This window comes from Rousettus aegyptiacus, unplaced genomic scaffold (genome assembly GCF_014176215.1).
Source record: "Rousettus aegyptiacus isolate mRouAeg1 unplaced genomic scaffold, mRouAeg1.p scaffold_m13_p_13, whole genome shotgun sequence".
Taxonomy (NCBI): domain Eukaryota; kingdom Metazoa; phylum Chordata; class Mammalia; order Chiroptera; family Pteropodidae; genus Rousettus; species Rousettus aegyptiacus.
The window spans coordinates 62,632,943-62,658,569 of NW_023416288.1; the positions used below are offsets into that span (position 1 = coordinate 62,632,943).

Below are 25,627 nucleotides of genomic sequence, written 5' to 3' on the forward strand. Positions count from 1 at the left end.
CTTTTAAGATTCTTTGTATTTAACCTTAGGCATCTTAATTATGTGTCTTGGTATGGGCCTCCTTGGGTTCATCTTTTTTGGGACTCTCTGAGCTCCTTGGGGTTGTATGTTTATTTCCTTCACCAGGTTAGGGAAGTTTTCCATCATTATTTCTTCAAATAGATTTTCAACTTCTTGAGCTTCTTTTTCTGATAACCCTATCATGCAAATGTTGTTACGTCTGATGTCATCCCTTAGGCTCCTTATATTATCTTTATTATTTTGGAATCTTTTTTCTTGTTGCTGTTCTGATTGGGTGTCTTCTGCTACCCCATCCTCTATATCAGTGATTTGATCCTCCACTTCATCCCTCTAATATACTCTTCACTTAAGACATTGTATTCATTTCCTGGATCATTTTTATAATTTCCACCTCAGTTTTTTAAAAATCTAAGTTCTCACTGAATTCATCTATTCTTTCCTAAGTTCATTGAGCATCCTTATAACCAGTGTTTTGAACTCTGCAACTGGTAGATTACTTGACTCCATTTTTCCGGGAGCTTGATTCTGTTCTTTCGTGTAGGACATGCTTGTTTGTTTCCCCATCTTGGCTGCCTTTCTGTGTCTTTTTCTATGTACTGAGCAAAATTCCTAAGTCTCCCAGTCTTATTAGCAGAGGCCCAGCTGCAGGCCAAGTTTAGCACCAGTCTATGCCTCCCCAGGGCCACCTGTATAATTCAGCAAGCAATCCACAGAGGGCTGACACCTGTGTTGTGCTTAAGTTGCCTAAGAGGTCATGCCAGCACTGAGGCTGGGTGCCACCAGTGTGGGGCTTGAGCTGCTCGGAAAGGGGCACAGGGCACACTGAGGACCCCAACAGATGTAGCTTAGGTAGGGCCACAAGTTAGGATAGGCAGAGTCTCAGAGAGTCCTCTGGGCAGAGTGACCTCTGTTATCCAGTTTGATGATGCCTCAGCTACGGCGGTGCCTGTGTCCACACACGGAGTGGGGAGGGCTCAATAGAGAGCAATGGATATTGCCAGCACCTCTGCCGGGAGAAAGCCTCACCTGTGACCCTTGGACTGAAATGAAGCCTGACAACTCAGCATTCCCCCGTGTGGCCCTGGCGCCCCGACTCCTCCGCTCCCAGCAGCTGACCTGGCACTGGAGCTCTGAGTGAGTACATCCCTGCGAAATGTGGTCGTGGTTGCGGCTCCGCCCAAGAGGAACATCTTACTCAGCCACTTGGGACAGGGTAGCCTCACATCTCTGTCCCCTCCCACCACTGCAGGGTGATTTCTTGTTTCTCTCCCTAGTTGTAGTACCTCTGTTCATCCAGACCCCAGGTGACTCTGCTTGCTGTTTGCTCTGTGTTTCGTCCTATTTCTAGTATGGTCACAAGAGGAGATGTACAAAGCTGCTATGCCCTATGCCATCTTGCCCCAGGAATCTCCGCTTTTCCCTTTTAACAAAAGCATCAAACACAGGCAGGTAGTTGCTATCCCTAATATTTACTGAATGAACGTAGCCCGTAATTCTCATCATGTAATTCTTGTCATCAGGGAATCTTCCTGAGGTTGGAAAGCAAGGAAAAGCACTGTATCTTGACAGGATCCAAAGAGATATGGGTCCTGTTGTCTGGGAGGCGACAACTGTTTTTATTCTTGTCTTACTCTCTTCATCAACATTTCCAGCTGGCTCTACAGTCTATAAAAGCTCTCCGGGAACAATCCCATGTCCTCTCTATGTTCATGACTATAAAACTAATGTTTTATTTCCAGTAGAAACCCCCTGGCATGTCTTTAGTGTTTGTCAGTCACACTCCCTCTTGTCACTGTAAACTCTGCTGGAATTAGCTGACTCATCTTATAGCCTCTCTCCTTTAGAAAGGCTTTAGCCCAGCTTCCCCAAACCAGCATATGGTGCAAAATGACGTGGATCATAGAATCCAGAAAGATGGGCTGCTTCTCTCTGCTGTGTACCAGGTGAGGCTGCTCTGCAGCATTTCGCAGCGAGCAATAGTTGGACTACAGCTTCAAGGATTCTTTTTTCAGTTGATTCCCTAATTTCTCTTCTGACTCACATACAGAAATGTTTGCAAAGTAAGAATGCCTCATACTTTGTGCAGCTTTTTGCTTCTCTTTGTGAATCTAGTACACTATGAGCCTTCAAGAACTCAATCTTTTTAAAAAATGAAACAAACATAAACAAAGCAAAAATAAAAACCCCATAACTTTGCCTAGTTATCTTTCTTAAGGTGGAAATGAACAAAGAGAAAAAATTTGAACTTTAAATACCTTTGGGTTGACTATAAATTTAGCATATGATTCTAGAGAGAAAGCTACCACAGGAGCTGTGTGTTTGCGTGTGCGTGTGCGTGTGCGTGTGTATGTTTAGATTATTGTTGTTGTTGCAGGGTGGTGGTGAGCAGTGGTAGCGGAAATAACTAACGAATCTTATTTTTTAACTAGCCATGTGTGAACTCCGAGTGGTATTTTAATGTTGCTGACGAATATGAATGCTTCTAAAATCGGCACTAACAAATAACATTGACTATAAAGAAGTTCAATATTCTTGGGGTACCCTGGACATAAACATCTAGCTATGCTGGAAACCCAGGTACATCAGCTAGAAAAGAAGGCATCTTTTTTCTTTCCTGTTGGGAAACCCTCTCCTAGGCCAGAACCTCCCTCTTTGAGCCTGCTCGTCCAGGCCCCTACAGGATTGTGTTAGCAGAAATCTAACCCACCATGTTTGGCTGCCAGCCTTCCACATTCACACATCTATCAATGCACCACCAAAAATCATCTTCTGACTCTCCTTTCCAGGCAAAGACAGGAAATCCTGAGAAAAAAGAACAAAGAGAAATCATTAAAACATAAAAAAGGGGCTGACCCTAAATTCTGGCAAGATGATGCTGGTTTTCTCCAATTCTAAACTCTCTCGTTCTGCTGCCCTCCTTGAACTGAATTTTTTCACTGATTAGTATTGTCTTCAGCCCCTTTATCCATTTCTTTGTCTTTGGTAGTCATTCTGCTGTTGTTAGATCAAAGAGGACAAATGAAAGGGACAAGAGTATGATGAATGCCAAAATTATGACCAACAGGAAAAAAGAAGAAAGCAGAAGTAAGTGTTCTTGATCCAGGCCACATGGAATTCTCACCATTTCTCAACTACACTTTGATCTTTCTTGCTTCTATACTTTAGTTAGCTCATCCTCTTCTCCATCTGTTAAAATGTTGTTACACTTCATGGCCCAGTTAAGTGTCATGTTCCTAAAGAAGCCTGATTAACTCAGCTGGAAGTGATCTCTCGTGAAATATGAACTTTTATAAGCTTCTTGTATCATCATTATCTATATATGCATCTTGTCTCCTCAAGCACAATATAAGATTCTGAGGGCAAAGACATTGTCTCATTTGTCCTTACATCTCTTATAGGAGGTGTAATAAGCATTTGTTGAAAATAAATGTATAATTCATTGAGTTATATATATTTGTGCATTTTTCTATGTTTTACACATTAATCAAATTTTTATAAATGAGTGACTGAAAATGAAAGAACAAAATAAAATGCTGAAAGTGCCAGCACAAGGAGAGACATGTATGCACTACAGAGCTTTCCCAGCATCTCTTAAGAGCTCTGAAACAAGTGTTTGGTACTCTAATCTGTATCGTCCTGCCAGAGAGTGAAGAGAAAAAACTGGCAAAGTTCAAATTTCTCTATTTCTTTTGTCCTTCAAGTGTCGGTGGCTGTTGTAAACAAATAGATATTTGCCAGGTCAAATCCTGTTTACTGCTGAAGCAGAAACATCAAACATTAAATCAGGGCAAACTGCTGAAAACCAGCAGGACCATAAAACTATGCCCGAAGCATTTTCTTTTCCAATCCATACTACTTTAGGGTTCACTGCACTCTAATATTAATAACTCAAGGCAAAGCATTAACTAATAATGGAATATTAGACATAAGATATTTATGACTATAAAACAACAGTTATCTAGATCCTATTTAATAAGAGAAGTCCAGAAAGAACAAACTCATCAAGAAGGGGGATCCATTTTGTCGAAGACAAAATGTCGACCTCCTTTCAAGATTTATATCGAAACAACGGAACTTTTTGAAGACTTGCTTTAGCCAAAGACACAGAGAACAAACACAGATCTTACCACTTTCGGCTAGAGCAGCAGCCACTTCATTGAGGGTGGAATAGATGTTGCAGGCAGCCCATCGGCACTGTGCCCCCAGGGCACCCAGAGTTTCCATAAGCACCTATATTAAAAAGCAGGAGATGAGTTAGCCTGGGCCAGACAATTGCTCAAGGAGATTAAGTTTGTATATTTGACAATAGAAAGTACATATAAAATAACTGAGGCCAATGATTTTCAAATTGTGCTCTATGGAAACTCTTCAGTATTTTGATAAGAGGGCAAGGGTTGGGGGTAGGTAGGCATGAGGGGAAGGCTCCAGCTGAGCTTTATGTGTTTACCTATTTAACATACTGAGCCTCCCTGTAAGAATTAAACCAAGGATGTCAGAACCAAAATGTTCTGTTTAAAACCACCAATTTATATAGTTCTGTGAACAGATAGGGAATTTCTACGGAGATGTAAACCATTAAAATAAGTCAAATAGAAATGTCAGGAAATTTTTCATTAAAAGGTATCAGGGATAAAAAATACTCTCATCAGGCTGGACAGTATCTGAAGACAGAATCAGTGGATTTAAATAACCAAATTGAAATATGGAAAGAAAAAAGAATGGGGAAAAAAAATCAGAAGAGAGCATCCAAGATCTATGGCATATTATCAAATGGTCTAACAAAGATGTAATTGGAGCCCTAGAAAGAAAAGGAGAGAAAAGGACAAAAGAAATATAGGAAGAGTAAATGGGCAATTATTTTCCAAAATTAATAAAGGAAGATACAGGAACAATGACATCCCAAGAGCAAAAAGCACACTAGTGTACAGATCCACTAAAAGAAACTAGGGCTCCTCGGAGAAATGGCTAATTCCTGGGCTAGGACAGGGAATGTACAAGATGAGCTTAGATAACCTTCTATCAGAAGCAAGAAAGTGCTCAAAAAATGAAAGGGATATGTCAAAAGACAAGCCACAGAAGCCAGACTGAAAGGGCTTTCCCAAACCCAAATTGGAACAATTTGAGCATCACAGTAAATAATGACAGTAATGGATTATAATCCATTAAATAAGAAACAATGATTTTATACAAATAAAAATAAACAAATGTGTGACTTAAAAGTTTCATGAAGAATGGGGTTTTTACACAGTTTCACATTACCTCACAAAATACTTCTTACAAAGGGGGAAAATAACTTTGAAAAGTTAGCCAGACATCACCTCAATCAAGGGATCAAAATGAACATCAGTTATGGGACAAAGCAAAATCACATGCCACCTGATAAAATTAATTTTTTTAAAATGCAACATCATTTCCTATCAAAGATACATAGCTTGAATCTAATAATGAGGAAGCATGAGAAAAGTCCGAATTGAGACTTTTTTGAAAAACAATTTGCCTCTAATCTTCAAAAGTGTCAAGGTCATGGAAGTCAAAGACTGATGAACTATATTCTGCACTAAGGGAGACTAAAGAGAGATGACAATTAAATGAGACACAGAACTATGGACTGAATACTTTTTTTATAAAAAATATTAATAGCACAACTGGTGAAACTCAAACGGGGTCTGAGGATTAGATAGTAATAATGAATTTATTTTAGGTGGGTTTCCGTAATTCCTTCTGTTTGAATGGTTGTACTGTTGTACAGAGCAATGTCCTTGTTAGTAGAAAATATACATTAAATATCTGTGAGTGAAGGAGCATAAGGTCGGCAACTCACTCTCAAATGGTTCAGAAAAAAAGTTATACTATATTTGCAGCTTTTTAATAAATCTGTGTTTATTTCAAATTTTAAAAAAATTATTTTAAAAATTTAATTCACTGATTTGACCCTCACTTACTTTTACTTTGATATATAAGATGGAGATTGGATTCTTTTAAAGAAGGTAGTGCTTTAAAAGCTATTTTAACAAGGATAAGGCTTTGGTTAAAAAGCTTGTTTTAAAATTTCCTGACAGTGGTTAACCCTGGATATTGGTAATTTTCAATTTAAAACATTTATATTTGCTAATATTTCTATAATAAATAAAAATTGTAATTAAAAATATGTCCTAATTAAAAAACTTATAAATAACTCTCCTAACGTAGGCTAATCCCCTCCCGTAGTCTGTCCAAGGCTACATAGTAAGTTAATAGCAGAACTACTCATATCTCTTAATTGTTAGTCTGTGCTACCTTTCAATATCTGATCCCTATTTTTTCTCTCTTGTTTTATTTTTCATATTAAAGAATTTCTGAATTCCTACAACTAGAACTCTTGACTTTGTCAGACAAAAGAATGATACTGAGACTTACCTACGAAGCAATATAAATTAACTAGAAAAGTGAGTGGGACCAAGAATATAAAAACTGTTCAGATAACTGTTGAGTCAAGACTGTTGGCTATTACAGTTCAAGTGAGAGCGAAGCCAGAACTTAGAATCCAACTTTAAATCATTACCATTTAGAAGGAGCAGCTATGGAATCTAGTTAGAAGGAATTATGGAAACACGCCTCAAAAATATAAGTAGATCCAAGTCTATCAGAAACATGGACAGGAAACTGTTAACTATGATAGCTATTTCTGGAGCGTGGGATTATAGGAGACTTTGTCTTTTTATATTATAGATTATGGTAATGTTTGATATTATAAAATAAACACGAAACTACTTTTGTAAGCAGAAGATAGAAATTAAAAACCAAAGCAAAATTGCTTTGTAATTATTTTTTAAAAGAAAAAAATGTGGAGAGGGAATATAAATAAGATTTAAATTGGTAAGTGAATTTTGATTACTCCGATTTTGACTACTCTGGGAAAAAAGAGAAAGGAACCTTGAAGGGTGGTAATGTCCAGTGAGCCAGGGGGTAAAAAAGAACCTAGATGTAATTTAGCAACATGAGACAGTACAGAGGCACTTACTATTTTAATCCACTACACTGCAGTCTCATATCCCTGACTGGGGAAGCCCAAAAAAGGTTCCAGGAGTATTTCTGCCTCAGTTCATTAGTCTATAGCTCCAAAAAGAAACAGCTTTTCAATTTATTATATTAATTTTGGGTTACCAAAGTACTCTTTTCCTCAGAGAACATGTAACCCAGAAAAGTCTCACAGTGAAGATGCTAACAGCAGCTATTTGCGTCTTGAGGACTCTCTGCTGTTCTTAATAAGGACTGTGGCCACATAAGTGTTATGCTTCAGGAGACGGTCTTTTGGAAGTTGATCTAGTCATACAAACGACCTGGATCTCATAAATTCTATAAAAGATTCTAGACTGTTTCTCAATACAACAATTTTCCATAGTGCTTTCATTTATGGCTGGCAATTCAATATCTACTACATGTTTGATGATGACTCTGAAATGATGGTTCTCAACAGGAGAACTCTGGAAAACTGTGGAGGCATTCTTGGTTGTCACAATAATCGAGAGAGAGTGCTACTGGCATTTAGTGGGCAGGACCAGAGGTCTTGACATTTTAAAAGTGCAGAACAGTCTTTTACAACAGGACTGTGCCACATCTGGTACAATTTTCAAATGTTCCAATAAAATGTTCACGTGAGTGAGAAACCGATTTATAATTATCTGAATCTTATTCCACTTTATATACCAAGAAAAGTGTTTTTTGGTTTTTTTTTGTAGTTTAATACAAAATAACAATAGTTTTTACAGGAATGTAAGTAACAACTGTGTAAATCAAGAGAAAAACTAATACATACTTTTTGTTGTTGTTATTCAGAAATTTACAAAAATTTGTTTATAATTACAGAAAATCATATAATTTGGCAATGCTGCTCTGGTGCTCTGGAACCAGTGACATATTTCTATTTACATTTGCAGCATTTTCATTTAAATAATGTTATGAGTAAGTAAAAACATCTGACTCTTCTACTGTACTTGTAATCAAGCACTTATATATTGAAATATACATTATTTTATTATAAATTACTTTCCTTTTATTCTTTTCCCATGTTTCAGTTAAAATTTTATGTTGATTTTTTTAAAAAAGTATATGTGCCTAGATATGTTATAACTGAATTTCATTTCAAGATAAAACAGGGAATCGTGAATTTTTTTTTTTTATAAAAAGGGGACAATGAATCTGATAGGGGTGAGAATCACTGGTTTAAACCAATCATGGTGATCCTAGTCTCTTTGCCAGGACGGGTGGGCATAGCCAAGCCATCCGGCCTGCCCAATGACACATGATGGAGTGTCCTGGAAGACTTCTAGGAAAAGTTTCTTTGCTCTTGGGAGAGAGGAAGAAATGGTACTTCTCTCTTTCCATGTCAGTTTGTGATGGCTTCAAGAGCTGTAACTATCTTGATATCAGCCTGAGGATAAAGTAAGCAAAGTGAGGCGGCTCCAGGACAATCCCCGGCAGACTGGATGGCTTGCCTATGCATCTGAAGTCTGCCTAACCTTTGGACTTCTAGCTTTGTACTGTAATAAATTCTTTTATGGATAAGCCAAGTTGAATGAGGTTTTCTCTTATTTGCAGCTGAAAGTGGCCTTGTAGAAATGATACTGGTAGGGAAGGCAAGGGGAAAGCAGTGTAGTATAGTAGAGAAAGCGTAAGCCTGGGGGTCAGCTATATTAAAGTTCAGATCTTGATTCTGTGATTTACTAGCTGTATTACCTTGGACAAATTACTTAACCTCTCTGAGCCTCAACCTCCACATTTATAAATTGGAAATAGGAATACTTGCTTTACATGGCCATTATGAGGATTAACAAATTAATACTCGTTAAGCTCTTAACCTAGTGCTTGGCATGTTGCAAACACTCAATAGCCGATGGTTATTATTAACTGTTTTTATGTGGAGGCAGGAAAAAGACTCACAGCAGTCTGAGCAGTGATGTGTGTGCAGCCCACAATTTTGGCTCCAGCCAAAGGTTTTTCTCCTTGAGCTCTCTTCCTTAAAGCCATCAGTGCCGGCATTTCTGAAAAGGCCCAATATACACACAGCAATATTAAAGAGGAGAAAATGAGAGACAAAGAATAAACATAAAAACTTATTCTTAAGGAAAGATTCCACCATTGATCAGGTTCCTGTTAGATGAAGTTCCTCTGGGGATCAAGATATTAAACCTGATTTTTCTGGTATAAGGGGCTTTCAGAGGCAAATATCCAGTGTTCTGATTGCCTGTATTCCTCGCCAGCTAGTCTCTCCCCCTTTTCCTTGTATAGGGGTTCCTTCTACACCTGCCAGAATTTAGTCCCTCTCCCCAAAGTGTTCCTTGAGCTCATATTTTTTGTTGTTGTTATAAGTACTCTTCAATATCACACCAAAATTTTACAAACTACTAGGCCCCAGGATGTAAACGGTGATTAACATGGACAAAAAGACATGGGCAACTTGAGAGGAAAAGTGCTTGCTTTACCTTGTTCAGCAATTTCAATTTCTCTTCGTCCAAACTCTGCCTGTTTGATGTTCTTGACACAGAAGTCACTGCTTCCCTTAGAGTTCTTTTGCTGCTTGTCCCTGGGAGATGTCTCATCATCAGAGCTATCTGTATATGAAGCCGCTGGAATGACAGAATAAAAAACCCTCAGATAAAAAAAAAAAAAAAAATGGCTTCCTCGAAAACTCCAGACCATGGAGTGAACTGAAGCTTCTCTGGTCATCCAGCACCATACAAATTGTACATCTGGTGAGCACCTAAGTGGCAGAGTGGAGCTGCCTCAATCATCTCCCATGGAAAGTGCTACCCAGAGGTCGAAAAAGAGGAAGACAAGAGAGGTGGCCAAAGACATTGCCCCTGGATAGCAGTAAGCTGGAATCTAACTTTATCTTCAGAACATGCAGAGGTCCTTGAATATGCAAAAGGAGAGAGGTTATGCCATGGTAGCAATGGGTTACTGTTCTTAATGCAAGATCGAGATCATTAACTTATGGGTTTCTGGGATCCTAGTGATCCTTCTCTCTCTGCTGCTCAAATGCCTGATGTAATTTGTGTTTTAGTACAATAACTAAATAGATAAGACCTAGTAAACAAGGAACCCATGGGAAAGTAATTCAGAACTACACAGAAAGTGTTTGTTTGACATAACAGAGCTTTCTTTTTTGAGACTGGCTCTGATGAGGCTGAACTGTGACTGCAGACCCAATTAGACACTGACAATGAAGTATTCAGTGCGCTCTCCCTCTTGCTGGTCTCAGTGGGTCCTGAATTAGGCATTTTAGATTCCCAAGGAAGCAGATAAATCCTCTTTGGGGATAATGAAATGCTCTGACGACTAATCCATTAGCAATATACGCCAGAGGGTGGAAGGTACAAGACTTTTGAAGTGGCTAAGAGGCAGCAGCTGCTGCTGCTGTTCCCATGTTTAGTTGAGATCTTTTTAGTCTTCGTATAATTCTGTAGTTGCTAATCATTTGCTGAATGATTTGAATCAGTTTCCTTCCTTGATTTATGTGTACGTTTCTGTGGATAGTTTCTTCCTAAGTCTTCAAGGTCTTTGGAAGAGGGAGGTCGAGGAACATAAAGCACTATCTATAAAACATTATATATCTCCCAATGAGATAAGAAATACTTCCATCTATTTTAAGGGGAGAAAGCTGCAAAAGCTCAGCGCTCCCAGGGTCCATGGTGCTCTGATCTACTTATATCCAGAGAATTAAGGCATTTCTGAGATTTCTTAGCAAAGGGTCTATCTCTGGGAGGGCTGTAAAAGGCAAGTCTGACCTTGCCCACTTAATCAGGCATGGTGCTACACAATGTTTGGGCAGCAGGGGCCTGACTATCTCTCTTGGAGCTGGAAAACTGCCCTAAAGTAAAGTCCTAACACGAGGCAACAAGAATGAACTTGGATCACCAGAGGAGATGAGGGAATTACTAAATCCCCAAAGGGCCTTTTGTTCTTGAAAGGAGTTAATCGGTACAAAAAGTCTGTGGTTCTCCCTCCTAGGGTGAGCGAGAGCTCAGAGTACCTTTTTCAACACAGCCCAGAAACAGCTTCCTGGCTGTGTCACTAATCAATACTCAGAAATCACTCATGAGTTGAAGGCTGAGGAGAACTATGCTTCTACCACCTGAGAGAAGAAAAATAACAGCCAGCCCTAATCCCGGTCCAATTTTATATGAAAATTGTTTTTGAAGAAAGTGTTTACATTCACAATACCCCGAAATTTCAAACCCTTTTCCAGAGCCCTGGTGATTTTTATGCTCCTCAGTGGCCATTTAAATATAGAGGTTATGTGTTCTGGAGTCAGACAGACTTTGGTTGAAGTCACAGTTTCTGTTTCTGGTTGTATAACACAGAGGTGATACCAAAACCTGTTTAATAGTGTTGTTAATTCATTCACGTATTCATGTATTCAGTCATTCACACGTTCAAATTTACACAAAAATTCAACAAATTTTTATTGTGCATCTGCTATGTATCAGGCACAGTCTAAGTACTGGAGATATAGGACAGATACAAGTCATCTTTACCTTTTAGTTAGTAGGTGAGCCAAACATTACAAAATTAACTATTTAGAGTTTTTCTTTCCTTATGGTTGTAATATGTACTATGAAGCAGACTATAATAGGCAGATATGACTCATCAAAGTCAAGTTGTTGAGAAGATTAAATAAGATAGTGTAAGTAAAGTGCTTAGGGCAATGCTTGGTGTAAAGCACTCAATAAATGATGCCTGAGATCAGTACTGGCTTTTGCACATATTTTTAATTCAATACCAGGTATAATATCTTTAAGGTTCTTACTCAGCTTTAGGATTTTAAATGAGAAAGGAATGACATACATACAATATTATTTAGCAGTTTCTTTTTTTCTACCTCTGTCATTTACTAATTTACCCAAGCAGCAAGTGGTTGGCTGGCAGTGACTGAAAAGGTCTAACTCTACCCAGAATAGCTCTCCTCTCCTAGGCATCTTTCAGCTTCTAAGGATGAGTCAGGGAAAAAAAAAACAAATAACAACAATAAAACCCCCAAATTCTCCTTTAGAGAAGCACTGCAATTTTAGGCTTGTGTTGTTTTCTTCTAACTCAAAGAAAAAATTATTTATGCCACCTTCCTAGTCTACAATGGAAAAAAAACCCACAGTATTTTATTTTCTTAACAGTAGTCAACTGGTTGTAGTTAGTTCAGCCAATGTTTTTTGTTGAGCCAAAATGAATTTGTTTTCAAAGAGCCCTTTATATAGACCTGCTATCAGGTGAGAAACAAACATATCAGTGTCTAGATTGTACTAGTATGTAATGCAAAATGGCTGACAGATGCAGACCAAAAACAGTGGAAAGATTATTCCTGAACTAGCATGACATTTATTTTTTGAATTCATACTCATTTCTGCCACTATATTTAAAGAAGCACATTCATGAAAATAGTTGAGATAGCATTAAACATTTTTCCTAGGAATAGTTTCTAAAGTGTTTGTTCTTGCCAGCACATTCTGAAGCCCAGAGTCATAATTTAATTAAAAATAATCAATAACCAGGGCAATAACCTACTAAAGTACAGGCCGAAACCCTCAGCTCTAACTTCACCTCTAATTGGTTAAGTGACTAATTTTCAGTTTACCAACTGTAAAACAAGGAGTATAACAGAGCCCCTCTCTCCCATGCTCTCCCTTTCCTCTACCTACCACCAGAAAAACCTTATGACTAAATGAGATAATACCAGAAAAAGTTTCAACTTTTAGGTAGAAAGTATAAAGTACAATATAATATTACCATGAGATGTTCTCGTTTCATATCCTAGAATCAACATAACTTGATGAATCACTAATCCACAATCTATCCCATAGAACATGCATACATATGTTCTATGGCTCAAGCCTGATTAAGCCTTCCCTCCTAACCCTCCTAGTGGGTTATTGCTAGGAGAAGCAGTCAGAGTCCTGGTTGAATTAGTCCTATTAGACTTTTAAGTCAGACAGTTCTTCCTGGGCCCAATCTATTCATTTGGTAATGGAAATAACAGTAGGGACCTGTGTATCAATGTGCAGCAGATTTCATTGATGAATAATACTCTAGCAATATGTGAATAGCTATATTAGCAACCAAAATATAAACAAATAAAACTTTGTTATTTGAAAAAATCTGAAAATACTTAAACAAATTATGAATTAAGACTTCAGTCTTCCTTATCCTTAACCAATTAATTCCCTGTAAAGACAGCTTTTTCAGAAATATATCACTGAGAATGATCTGACTTCGAAGAAAAGTCTTCTGTTCATTTGTTTTTATGAGGTTTTGTGCTTAGGGAAAATATTTTTAGAAGTTTGTTTTTTATGAAATAATTTTAGGGATTAATGAAGCCTTTTTCAGCCTGGGTTCCTCTGGAATTAAGCCTTACTGTCTTGGAGCATCCACTGAATATATAATTAACCTCTTGCTTATGTATCTAGAAGGGTACCAGTTATGATCCATCCTTTGAAGAACTGAGAAAGTCCCTCAAATCTTTCTCTGTGTTCTGTGATTCAGATGAGAAACCCCAGTTGAGAAGGGCTGATAGAAGTTCCTAAATGAAAGTGTGGCAGAACTTAGTGCTAGGATCATTAGGAACTGAGGGTATACCACGGCCTAAGTAAGCCTCTAAGTACCTTTAGCAAAACAAGCACTTAGGACAGGAAGGTATCTTTTTTTGTAATGTCATAAACCTTTTATCTGTTTACCTGTAAAGAGTATATCAGAGACCTCAATAAATGTGTAAAGTATAATAACATCTCTGGACACCTTCCAACAATATTTATTTATTGAGCACTTCTTATGTGTCAAGCACAGTTCTAAGTCCTGGGAACAGAGCAGTACAAAACAGAGAGAGAAATCTCTGTTCTCATGGATTTCGTGTTCAGGCAAGAGAAGAAAAGACAATAAATTAGTCAAATATATGTTATGATAGTAAATGTATGGAGAAAAATAAAGGAGAAAAATTTGATAGGGAGTGTTGGGTGGGGTGTTTATACAATTTTAAAAGAGTAGCTAAGATAGGCCTCAAAGAGAAGGTGACCTTTGGTTAAGACCTGGAGGTAAGATACCTAGCTAGCGTCTTCTAGAGCATTCCAAGTAGAGGGAATAGCAAGCACAAACGTCTTAAAGCAGGGGAGTGGCTGCCATATTTCAAAATAACAGAGTAACAGTAAGAAGGCTAGTATGACTGGAGTGAAACAAATAACTAGTGGAGGTGGGAGGTTTTGGAAAGTAATGATGTGATTAGAAATGTAATGGGAGCCTGGATTGTATAAGGCTTTGTAGACCATTGTATGGAACAACTTTGGCCTTTACTCAGAGTGAGAATAGGAAACCATAGAAGGTTTTGAGTTGAGAAGTGATATGACTTAAATTATTTTAAAAGAATGAATCCTGCTGTAGTGTTGTGAATAAACTGAAGAGGGGCAAGGCTGGAACTGAGGAGCTAATTCACTTTTTAAGACATGGCAGATCTACCCAACCTAAAACTTACCGCTTCTTAAACAAGCTTTCCTCAATTTTATGTATCGAATACTACTTTCCTATTTGTGTGAAGAACAAAATTTCAGATCACAATGAAAATTTTCTAATGAATATTACTATTTATAATTTTAAGAGACAACTCAGATTCCTATCACAGTCCAACACAAGAACAAAATAAATTAGCTCTGTGTTAGATCAGACATTGTTGCACGAATGGCCAATGTCTTCAAGGGGTCCTACATGGTAATAGCTCATTTGGCATTAAATGATAACTCAACCCCAGGGCCCATATATTTGAATTAACGCCGTTGCAAAGGAAGAGAGAAGTAACAAGCACTACAGTGTCACAGCTTAAGAGAGAAGGCAAATGGCTCACTTGAACTAGGTACGATGTTTTCATGTTTCTTGGGGCAGTTAAGGTTTCCCCATTAATTTGTAAATACTGGATGGGAGGACGGGGAATGTCTTTTATTTTCAAAGAATGGGAACAAAAACCCAGTCTTTACACATGCTGTTCAGTGAAGGTGATCAATGAGCTAGCTACATACTCTCGCCTCTGAATAAACCAGGACTCAGTTTCCTTAATCACCCTCTTCTGCCTTTATTGGAAGGGAAGGCCTCTATTAAGCTCCATTCTGAATGCCTAAGAGGAATCTGAAGATTCCATCTAGAATTTTGGTCTAAATTTCAATTGAGAGGCAAAGTGTTTCTTCCAAAGCACAGAATTGATCATGCTTAATTAACCATGGGTAGACAGGAGGGTCTGCTGATCAAGCCTCCACACATGGGTCCAGAGCAGTTCAGTACTCACCTGAGCTGTAGCTGTCCGTAGATGACTGCGAAATGGAACGAGAGAGAGATCGACGTCCAATTTTGGTGGGACGTTTGTTGAATTCTTGCTTCTGGTCAGCAAATTGGATCTGCTAAGAAAAGGAACTATAGTTATAAAAAGGAAAAGAACCTCCATTTTGAGACAGCAATTCAAAGCTTGCATTATAGGATCTTACCTTGGCTTGCAGTTGATCTGATTGTACCAACCCAGATTTGGAATGTTAAGACCGGAGAGAATGATTGTTCACTCTTTACCTATTGTGTTTCTATCAAATTTAAATCTGATCCACTGTCTGACTACATGCTTTTTACAATAAAACTGTGACCAAAAAAAGGGGATGTTCTGGTTAGAGTAAATTTTTAGAAAACTGAGTCATATTCAGAAATCCTTAATATAGTTTCACTGACAACTAAAGCTGGAAAGAACCATTGAGGCTATCCAATTTTCATACATATAAATGAGAAACTTCAAGGTACAGAAAGGTAAAGTGACTTGCCTTCAAGGTTTAACATTCTTAGGAAATGGTATGGTATAATGAAAAAAAAAAAGGTTTTCCATTCAGACAAAACTAGATTGAAACCCTGCCTGTGCCATTCATTAGCTGTGTGATGTGGGTCAAGATGCCTTTGTGAACCTCATTTTTCTCATAAATACAGCAAAGATAAAAATACCTTACAAGTTTTAGGAACGGTTAAATGAAACAATGTACGGGCATACCTCATTTTATTGCACTTCGCAGGTGTTGCTTTTTTTTTTTTTTTTTTTAACAAATTGAAGGCAAGACCCTCCAGCGGCAAAGATTATGGCTGGCTTGAATGCAGTGGTATGGAAACCAACCAGCAATATTTTCGAGGTATGCCGGTAGGTAAACTGTGAAACGCAGCAGGAAAGTCAATAAATCCACTCCCCCACTCCCACCTCTACGGTTTACTGTTCTGAAAACTCTTGCAGACAGTCGCTATAACTTTCTAAAATGTATTAATTAGCCTTTCAGTACTAATAAGTACAGTAAATATTAAATTATTGTTTTTAATGCTTAGTATCATAAAATGCCTAAAAGCCATAGCTTGATCATTTATTAATTATAATATAACAGATGTAGAAGGAGTAGATGAGTATGCTGAATATGTATAAACCTCAATATTCAAGGTTGCAATTTGGACGTTTTCTGATAATGACTTTCTTGCATTTTTATCTCTTTCTCCTACTGTTGGAGGTTCCAACTGATATTTTATAAAACTGCAAATCAAAGCTCATATTATTTATGCAATAAATCACTTATTTTCTTTTTCCCTAATTGAACATTTGCATAATGGCTTAGATTATTCTGGATCCAAGGTGGCAGGAAGGCAGGAAGGATCAAAGATCTGACAACTGATTCTACTCTTCATGATAAAAAGATGCTTCCCTGAGGGGCACGACACAGACACATCATACCAGAATGCGAGCACCAAGAGCACCAACCGATGGCTCCATTTCCTGCAGTTAGAGGTAACTAGAGTCATTTGAGTATTGAGACAAAGGGACGGATGCCAAATTGAATTAGTTAGCATGCCTTTTAGGGGAATTCATAGCATTTTCATAGCTATAACAGCAAATAAAGCCTGTTTAGCACTTCAGATTTTGAAAATTGTTTTCGGCAATAGAAAAATTCATTGGATTAGAAGCTCTCTGAGAAATGAAAAATGGCAAAACTGATTATTTTGCTAAAGTAGCATTTATTCCAAAAAGATAAAGTGCCATTTCTGTGCACTCCCATGGGATATATATGAACTTCCATGTACATCTCCTACCACAGCACTTATCACATTGAATATAACCATCTACCTGTATCCTGTATAAACTATAAGCTCTATAAAGGCAGGAGCTGTGTATCTTATTTATCCTGATATCCTCAGGCACGAATGCCTGACATCATATGCTGAAATGAACTGGAAGTAGCCTATCCCATCTTCACTGACCCTATGTGGTTGAATATTAAGTAAACACGATAAGTCAAATCTAAAGTTAAAAGAATTTTTAAGGGCAAAAAAAGCTGGGAAAGGAAAGAAGGTGGATGAGAAGATGGGAAGACATATAGCAGTCAAGTTCAAAACTGTCTTCCATTTCACTAATCTTGTTCAAGACAATGATACATCTTCATTCTTTTTTTAGAAGCTCATCTAAGAAAAAGAGTGGTAATTGACTTTGCAAAGGCCATAATGAATCACTAACTTTAGCAGTGCCTCCTTTACAAAAGAGTAACAGATAACCCCTACCTAAGATATGTAACACACCCCCCCATACACACACACACACACACACACACACACACACACACACACACACCAGTAGAGGGGGCCAGTCACTCTTCATCTTTAGATTTGCAGGATCAGGGTGAATGGGTACACATCCATTTACCCCACTAACACTAAACCATGTAGCCAAAGAGCTACATCATCATTTCAAACCAGTTTCTCTAAGCAGAGCTCTCTTCTCTATTGTCTTCTCCATTTGCTGTAATTCCTCCCACTCAGATCAAGTTTAGGCTCCCTTTTGGCACTAAAAAAGACTAAGCTATATAGGTTTTGTCCACTCAGAGACAAAGGGTTCTAAATCTTGTTTACTCATTAGACATTGAACTCAAGTTTAAGACAAGAATATTAGAAAGAGACTAGCCACTTATACAGAATGTTACACAATTTTCCCCAAAAATAAATATATCTTTTACTGACAACCTGAACACAGGTTTTCGGTAGGTCATCCCTGGTGCCCACCTATCCTCAATAGTTAAATACCATTACATTCTTCATCCAACAGTTCACCTTGTAACACAGTAGTCCACTCATCCTGGTTGGGGTACTCTGGTAGATTCTACTCCTAACTTCCCTACCTTGTCTGAAATCAGAGCATTCAAGGTAACACCCCCTTTTTCTCATTTCAGAGAGAACTGCCTAATTCCAACAGGCCTTGAGGTAAGGGAGGGAAGTGAAACAGACTGTTAGGAGGGATGCCAGAAGGAGGGATGAAAGCAGGAGAGGGGGGTGGGAAGCATCTGGCCTTTACAATAATGGCTATGACAGCAGCAAGACTGGTAAATAAGAGCTTAGCCTCACCTGGGCTTTAATCCTAGAGTTGCCATTGACAGTGTTATTTCTTCTTGTTGCTCAGCATAGTGACATTACCAGCCCTACTGCCACCTCTCCAGTCCAGGGACCCTTTTGGCTAGGCCTTTAAACTTTCCACATCAGCAATTCTGTTGGCTCTAGTTCCAGCTAGTATTATTATTTTGTTAATTTTTGGTTGGGGGTGGGGTGCTTCCCTTCCTTGGAATCCCTGAAGCAGCTCCAACAACCCCTCTGGCAATAGAGCCCATTTAATAAGGCATTTCTGCTAGTGGCTCATCAGCCATTACTAAATCTGGTGACTGTTTTGCATTCATTTTTTTTTTTCCAAAACACCTAATTACATGGCTCCTCTGACCTCTAAACCTTAACAAGTCCCTTGACAAGGCCCAACTTGCATGCTCATAACAATAGCTTATTTATATAACCAGTGCACTTCTTTGCCTGCTATAATTACCTTGCTAATTAGGTTCCTTTTTAACCTTACCTCCTCCTTTTCCATGTCAGATGATTTTAGTTAACCTAGTCTCATTAGAAAAAAATTAACTACAGAGCTACTAAAACAATGAGGGAATTTATTAAGATGGTAAGGAGAAAAAAAAATGATGCCAAGTGCTCAGGCGGCCCGTACCCTATACTGTTTGTCCTTGAGTTAGTCAGACTGAAGACTATTGCTGTGCTCTTAATTGTGCATCTTTTATACAGGTTTTGACATTTGATTTCTCTCATCCCATCTCAACACAATTGTTAACTAGGGATTGAGTGACTAGTTTGCTCTTTCACAGTTTTCAAAAACTGTGTTTCTTTGAAGGTATGACCACTACAAAGGGGAGTTTCTTATTTCCTCTGAGTCCCCAGAATCACAATGACCTTGTTACATATCAAATAAATAGTCAAAGGAAAGGGCAAAGAATCACATTATTTATTTGTTGATTTCTAAAAGGGTGAATAGAAAAGCTATATTCAACTGTATGTTACTGAGACAGGGTGGGAATGTGATTTGAATTCTTCCTTAAAAAGAGACTGCATGTTGAGCAGAAGAAAAACATAAAATAGTAGAAGCTCTTCTTTAAAAAAAAAAAATCTTTTGAGAGAAAAGGTCTGTGGAAGAATAAGGGGAGGAGAACTAATTTAAGTGCCTATTATACACAGCCCTGTGTGGATGTTACTTCTATTAATCAGGATAAGAATCTTAAAAAGTAGGCATTACTATCTCCATCTGACAAATTAGAAACGTGCAGCTCTGAGAGGACAAATGAATGCCTGACGTCTCACAGAAAGTGTTGCTAGAATGGGAGCCTGTGTTTGTGTCAGAGCTGAAGCTCCTTCCACTACATCACACCTAATGATATTAATCAAAAGACCAAAAACTGCTCTGGTCCTAATCCTGGGTGTATCAACCCCACTTCATTCTTTTTAATTTATCTTTAAATCTACTTAATTAACAATTACTCTTTCCATTTATTTTCCTATCAGATTGAGTCTCAGAAATTCAATCATCCCAGATGATCTTGGGTCTCTGATCAAACCACAATTCTGAAAATGGCTAATCATATACGAATTTGAAATTTAACTGCCCTTTAATTGGCAACATTGCCCAATGCCACTACCAAAAATTGAGACAGAAATTAATTCTCAAATGTTGATGTTCACTATCACATATGACAATCTTAGTCTCTCATACATAATTTCAAGAAATAAGATTGACCGATATTTTCCTGCTTGCTTGATGAATCTCTAAACTTCTGCTCTTGCTAACCAAGGATGTTCATTCACCCTAATACACTCTCAGCTGGCTCCTCATTTTCCTCTCTCAGGTGAAAAGTAACTCCTTGGTCCAATGGCTTAAGTCACTAGAACTGAGCCAAAGGGAATTGCAGATCTATACCAAATACAACCAGGAGACATTTTGGGATACTATTACTGATAGGAAAAGCCGTAGCACTTAACAAGTTTATCTAACAAAGTAGTTCTCAAACTTCAGGTGCTTCAATATCATCTACAAGGCTTATTAAAAGGCATTGCTGGGCTTCATCCTGAGTTTCTGATTTAGTAAACCTGGGTAGGGCCCAAGACTTTGCATTTCTAACAAGCTTCCAGGTAATACTGATGCAGCTAGCTCATCTGGGGACCACACTTTGAAAACCCCTGCTCTAATGCTTTTTCCAAGCATGATAGAGCAGCCCTAATTCTCTTGACTCTCTCCTTAGTCAACCATTTGATCCTATCTGCGGCTAAACCAAGAAGGATATTCACAGGTAGAAAAGAAAAGGTTATTTGAAAGGCCAGAGACTACAATGAGGTGGACCTTTCTTTATATCCAACATGAGGCTATAAAGAGAATTGGGTCTAATTCTGATTGCCACAATGTAAGGCTGTCAAGAACAGATGGTTAATACATTAAGAAAAAATAGGACTCCTGGGGAGGACAGAAGATCTATTTACCTTAAGAGGGTCAGGCCAGAGAAAACAGTTCATTCCCTTTCAAGTACACAAAGGATGATGATCAGAAGTTCTCACTTTCTGTATTTCCATTTCTTAACATTTCCAGCACTAACATCTGTAATCCTCATTTGTAAAATGGAAACAATAACATCTACTTTGCCTTTCTCAAATGTGCACTGAGAAATAAAATAATGTATGTGAAAGGCTTTTGGATACTACATAACACACAAGTGTAAAATATTAACAATTCTATTTTTTTAGGTCAAAAGTTCTTTGTCCAGAGTTCATTGATGTCTAGATGCTCCCACCGCTCCCCCCACCAAAAAAAAACAGAATGCAAAATTTTGTGTATGTGTATATTTTCCCAGGGAGAGGGCTCATAGTTTTCATCAGTTTTTCAAATGGGTATCAGATTTAAATGTCAATCCTGATCCAGAGTTACAGCCAAGCTATCTCTACCACCATTTACTAGATTCCTTAAAGGTGTCTGTCTCCCTTCCAAGTAAATCTGATTCAAGCATTCTTAAAGATATCTCCCCTTCTAAGTCAAATGAGCTGGTTGAACAAATTCTTCACCTATAAAAGGGATTACCTCTAGCTGAAAGAAAATCGGGTAATGAGCTGGCTGAGTAATCAAGAAAGTCAATCAGATTTCCCATGGAAAAGTACCAAGTACTATTGAGAGCCTGGGTAGGAGGAGAAAATATTGAAATGTAGAAACTTAAAAAAAAAAAAAAAAAAGGTTACTGCTGATCTCCATGCAACATAAGAGGAGGTATTTCACCTACCGACAGGGACTAAAGACTCCTCATATTAGGAAGAACAGTCTTTAAAAGGATGCGTCTCCAACCGTTTAGCAGCAAAACTACCTGAACGAAGCTAAGAAAATCCTTCACATGGAAACAGCCGAAGAGCAGAGACTCCAGCAGAAGTTTTCCAGAGACTGACTGAAAGTTGACTGAAGGTCTACTTTGTCAATTCTCGAGATTGGGATTCATCAAACTTCGTTCGTCCTGGCTTAGTTCCCTGCTGGGAACCAGAGATGTGAGTACTTGTCAGCTGCTGTCTGGTCTGAGTCCTATTCTCTAAAGGGTATACAAGTCCCTTTTTGCTGCTGATCATTAACAACAACAAAAAACCAAGGTGATATAATGCACCTTTTCTGCTAAATTGTCCTCCTGAAAGAAGGTTTGAGAGCTTAGTCATATTTCTTTTGGAGGTAAGGATAGGCTCAGTGGAAGTTGCATTACATTAATATGTAAAGTGGAACATGAACCAGACATTTGTTAAAGCTTTCTTATATTGAAATTTTTTTCCCAACGTGGGAGCTGCCTCCAGGGTTTTCTCTTGGGGAAAGAGAAGGTCTGAAAATCTATAGGCAGTACACTAGAGGGTGCTCAGTGGTTCATGTTGCTGGCTACGTGGACATTGGTGGCAACCTAATGCAGCACTTCCAGACCAGGTCAAAAATTAATGCCTTATGTGGTATCTGAAAGAAGGCCGCAAGAGGTTAAGGCTTTGGTAAGAAAAAGACAGCAGATTAAAAAGCTGAATTATTGAAGATAAGCCCCTCCCTACTCTTTCTCATTGTTGTTTTTTTAAAAAAAATCTACTAATCAAAGTTATTTTCCTGGTTTTTGAGAGAGAAGGGCCAAGGACTTGCTAAATAAGAGATGCCATATAGAAAACAGAGCAGACCTGTGCTTTACTAAGGAATGTTCTCTAAAAGCTGGGAAGTCCTAAGTCATATCCCTTAAGCAACAGTCACACTAACTCCTTTAGGACCGTTTTACTGTTGATGTAAATTAAAAAAGTAAGTAGGTAAAAGTTCAGTAGGAGCACCTCTTGAGAGGATACATACGCTCAGCAGGTAAGCCAGTGAGGACTATTATGAGAACAGGTGTCACCATAAAACTTTCACTGACTCTGAGCCGACATGGTAATGTCCCGTGGAATTCTCTGTACTATTCCCCTAGAGAAGCACTAAAGTTTAGCATCTTTATGTGGTTCCTCCTTCCCCTAAGAAAACCAGAATTCTTGTTCCCCTTTTTTCTTATTAGTAAGTAGCTAGAGATTCAAAACCAAAAACCCAACTGGAATAATTATGTGAATCCTTTCCATTAATCCTAAGACACTTCATTATTTGAAATAAGCCTGTAGATGGGTAGACTTTCTTTCCATTGAATGTTTTAAAACTGAGCACAAAGTTCTGAAGCAACAGTAAGAACAACAACTGCAATAACCTCAACAAAAATTATTTTTGTTATAACAGTATGAGTTGAAATGTAGGCTCCTCAGTTGGGCCTTTGTTAGGCCTACTATATATTCCATCTTATTAGTGATAGTTCCTTAAGTCTGTAATTCCATAAACACTCAAAAGAACTTGGAATATGTTGCATATAGTCTAACCAGTTTTCCATAAGGAATTAAATGTATAAAACACAAGACGGTATAGATTGTAAGAAGTCAGGCTAAACCCAGAAGAAACCAGACAGTCAAGCACATGAAGAATGGATGCTGTTTTAAAATCAAAAGTTGAAACTGGATTTAAAACGTAAGGTTTTATTTGCTAGTTCTTATCAACAAACAAGTCTTACTATCATTATATTAAAAATATTCATCAGGCAAATATGATATTTTGAAGAATGGTACTGAAGGAGCTATAGTTTCTGCCTTTTAGAAATATATATATAAGGTATTTGAGGAAATGTTTTGACTAGAGGGAGAAAAAAATGGGCAGGTAATGGAGAAATGCCTTAAATCTTTTCAGTTCTGGGTTTTTTCCCTCCTCACTACAGGCACACCTTGAAGATATTGTGGTTTGGTTCCAGATCTCTGCAATAAAGCAAGTATCACAATAAAGCGAGTCCTAATCTTTTTTTTTGCTGTTGGAATGTCTTGCCTTCAATTTGTAAAAATGCAACACCTGTGAAACACAATAAAGCGAGGTAGGCCTGTTTTCTTTTTCCTTTCTCCCCATGAGAAACTAAGCATTGGCTTGCAAATGGAATGCAAAGCAATCACAGAATAACTCATGCAGTGCACCAGCAGCACAGACAACCAGGCAAGAAGCTGACTAGCCAGGCGGCTCTCAGACCTTCCCCAGCTTTGCTTGTAATTAAGAAACAGGGGCAACACAGGACATAGGAACTAATCAGAAATATGAGTAGTAACATTTTCCCCAACCACAGGTTTTGGTAGGAACTTCTCACAAGTGATCCCTGTCACCTGTCAGAAGTGGTGGCCTCATAATCAAGAAAGAGAAGGAAAAGCAAAGCGACTAAAGAACTCACCATCCACTCAGGCACGTGAAAAGCTGAGGTGCCCTCATTACCGTCCCACTTCTCCATAGTTCAGGCTTGGGGGATATATGTCCTGAAGCAAAAGGGAAAGCTGGTTTGGAAATGCCAGGGTTTTCTGAGTGTCCCAAAGCAGAACGAAACAGTGATTCAGAAGTTCACAATGTGCAGCAGAAACCACACTCTCCTTTCACAGAGCCGTCCTATTCAAGATCCTTGTCAACTGCCTAACAAGTCCCTCACTGGCCAGCTTGAAAGCTTCTGCTTCTGATTCAAAATCAGAGCTGATGCAAGGTTCTGCTGCACCCAGGCACTGAACTTCCAGAGGGCACTCACTGTTAAAAGCAACCCAAACACTACCCCACCTCCCCAGTGGGGACTTTCTGCAGCAACGCTCAGGCTTCCTCTCTTTCCCTGTATGTAAGGCCCTTGTTAATTTTCTCCCGCCCCTGAGGACACGTCACTGGATATGCTGATATCAAAATCAATAGGGATCAAGGTCAAGAAAGTACTCCCATTTCTCAGGAGTTACTTCATTTGGATCAGTACAGTAAACAGGCGTTTCCTTGAAATCGAGAGTTCCTTATGGCTTTCGAGTTTAAACAGCTCTGCAGAGGCTCCCCGTTTGCTCACATCAGGGGTCTGGCACCAAACTCAGGCATATCTCAAGTAAAATTTTTATTGCACGGGAGATTGGGATAGAGCCGAGGACATCTCTTACAAAATCAGAAATTAGCTCTGAAGTTCTGGGACCACCACGCCCTCTGCTGGTTCCTTGTGCCATTTACATGAAGGTATAAGGCCCTCAGCAGCGTCAACAACATGGGTGCCAATTGTAAATTAGCTGCTTCCTTGAGGTTAGTCAGGTGCTCCTTCAGTGTAGGTTTAGAGGGAGCCAGGGTTTCCAATGGAGACTAGTACTGCCTCAAAGTCCTTATCCAATATCGGTTTTAACTCACAGGTCTGGTTCTAGAAAAAAATACAGGATGCCAACACAGTAGCCCTCCCTACACACCAGGCCTCAGACTGGTATCCATCCACGGCCTGTTAGGAACTGGGCCTCACAACAGAAGGTGAGCAGTGGGCAACCGAGCAAAGCTTCATCTGTATCTGCAGCCGCTTCCCAGCACTAGCATCACTGCCTCAGCTCCACCTCAGATCATCAGGCATTAGATTCTCATAGGAGCACCGGTCCCTGGTGCCAAAAAGGTTGGGGATCTCAGAGCAGTTTCCTCTTTATGTTTCCATATCAGCTCCATCTTCTCTGCATACTTCGGAAGTTTGGAAATAAGAAAAAACCTTTAAAAAAAAAGTGACCTAATCTATTTTACCTTCTTAGTTCATTCCAATAAGAGTACCATAGATTTCAAGCACAAAGAAAGCCCAACAAGATATGCCTGCTTTGGTCCCCGGTCCCCTTCCAGGGCCAAGGACTCTTTACAGTG

At 38.6% G+C, this 25,627-nt stretch overlaps 1 protein-coding gene across 4 annotated transcripts in view; it reads right to left on the minus strand.

Moving 5' to 3' along the window:
- AHCYL2 (adenosylhomocysteinase like 2) overlaps window positions 1–25,627 on the minus strand; it is a 138,584-nt gene that overhangs the window by 25,084 nt on the left and 87,873 nt on the right. Inside the window, exons 1-6 of one of the 4 annotated variants that reach the window (XM_016148689.2) lie at window positions 24,177–25,277; window positions 15,314–15,422; window positions 9,483–9,626; window positions 8,941–9,041; window positions 4,149–4,251; window positions 2,729–2,823 (exon numbers count right to left, since the gene is read on the minus strand). In XM_016148689.2, coding sequence (XP_016004175.1) covers window positions 2,729–2,823; window positions 4,149–4,251; window positions 8,941–9,041; window positions 9,483–9,626; window positions 15,314–15,422; window positions 24,177–24,233 — 609 coding nt within the window. In that variant the 5' untranslated portion in view covers window positions 24,234–25,277. Of the gene's footprint in view, window positions 1–2,728; window positions 2,824–4,148; window positions 4,252–8,940; window positions 9,042–9,482; window positions 9,627–15,313; window positions 15,426–24,176; window positions 25,278–25,627 lie in introns of those variants that run through there. The other 3 variants (XM_016148688.2, XM_016148687.2, XM_016148686.2) reach the window with 3 other exon arrangements.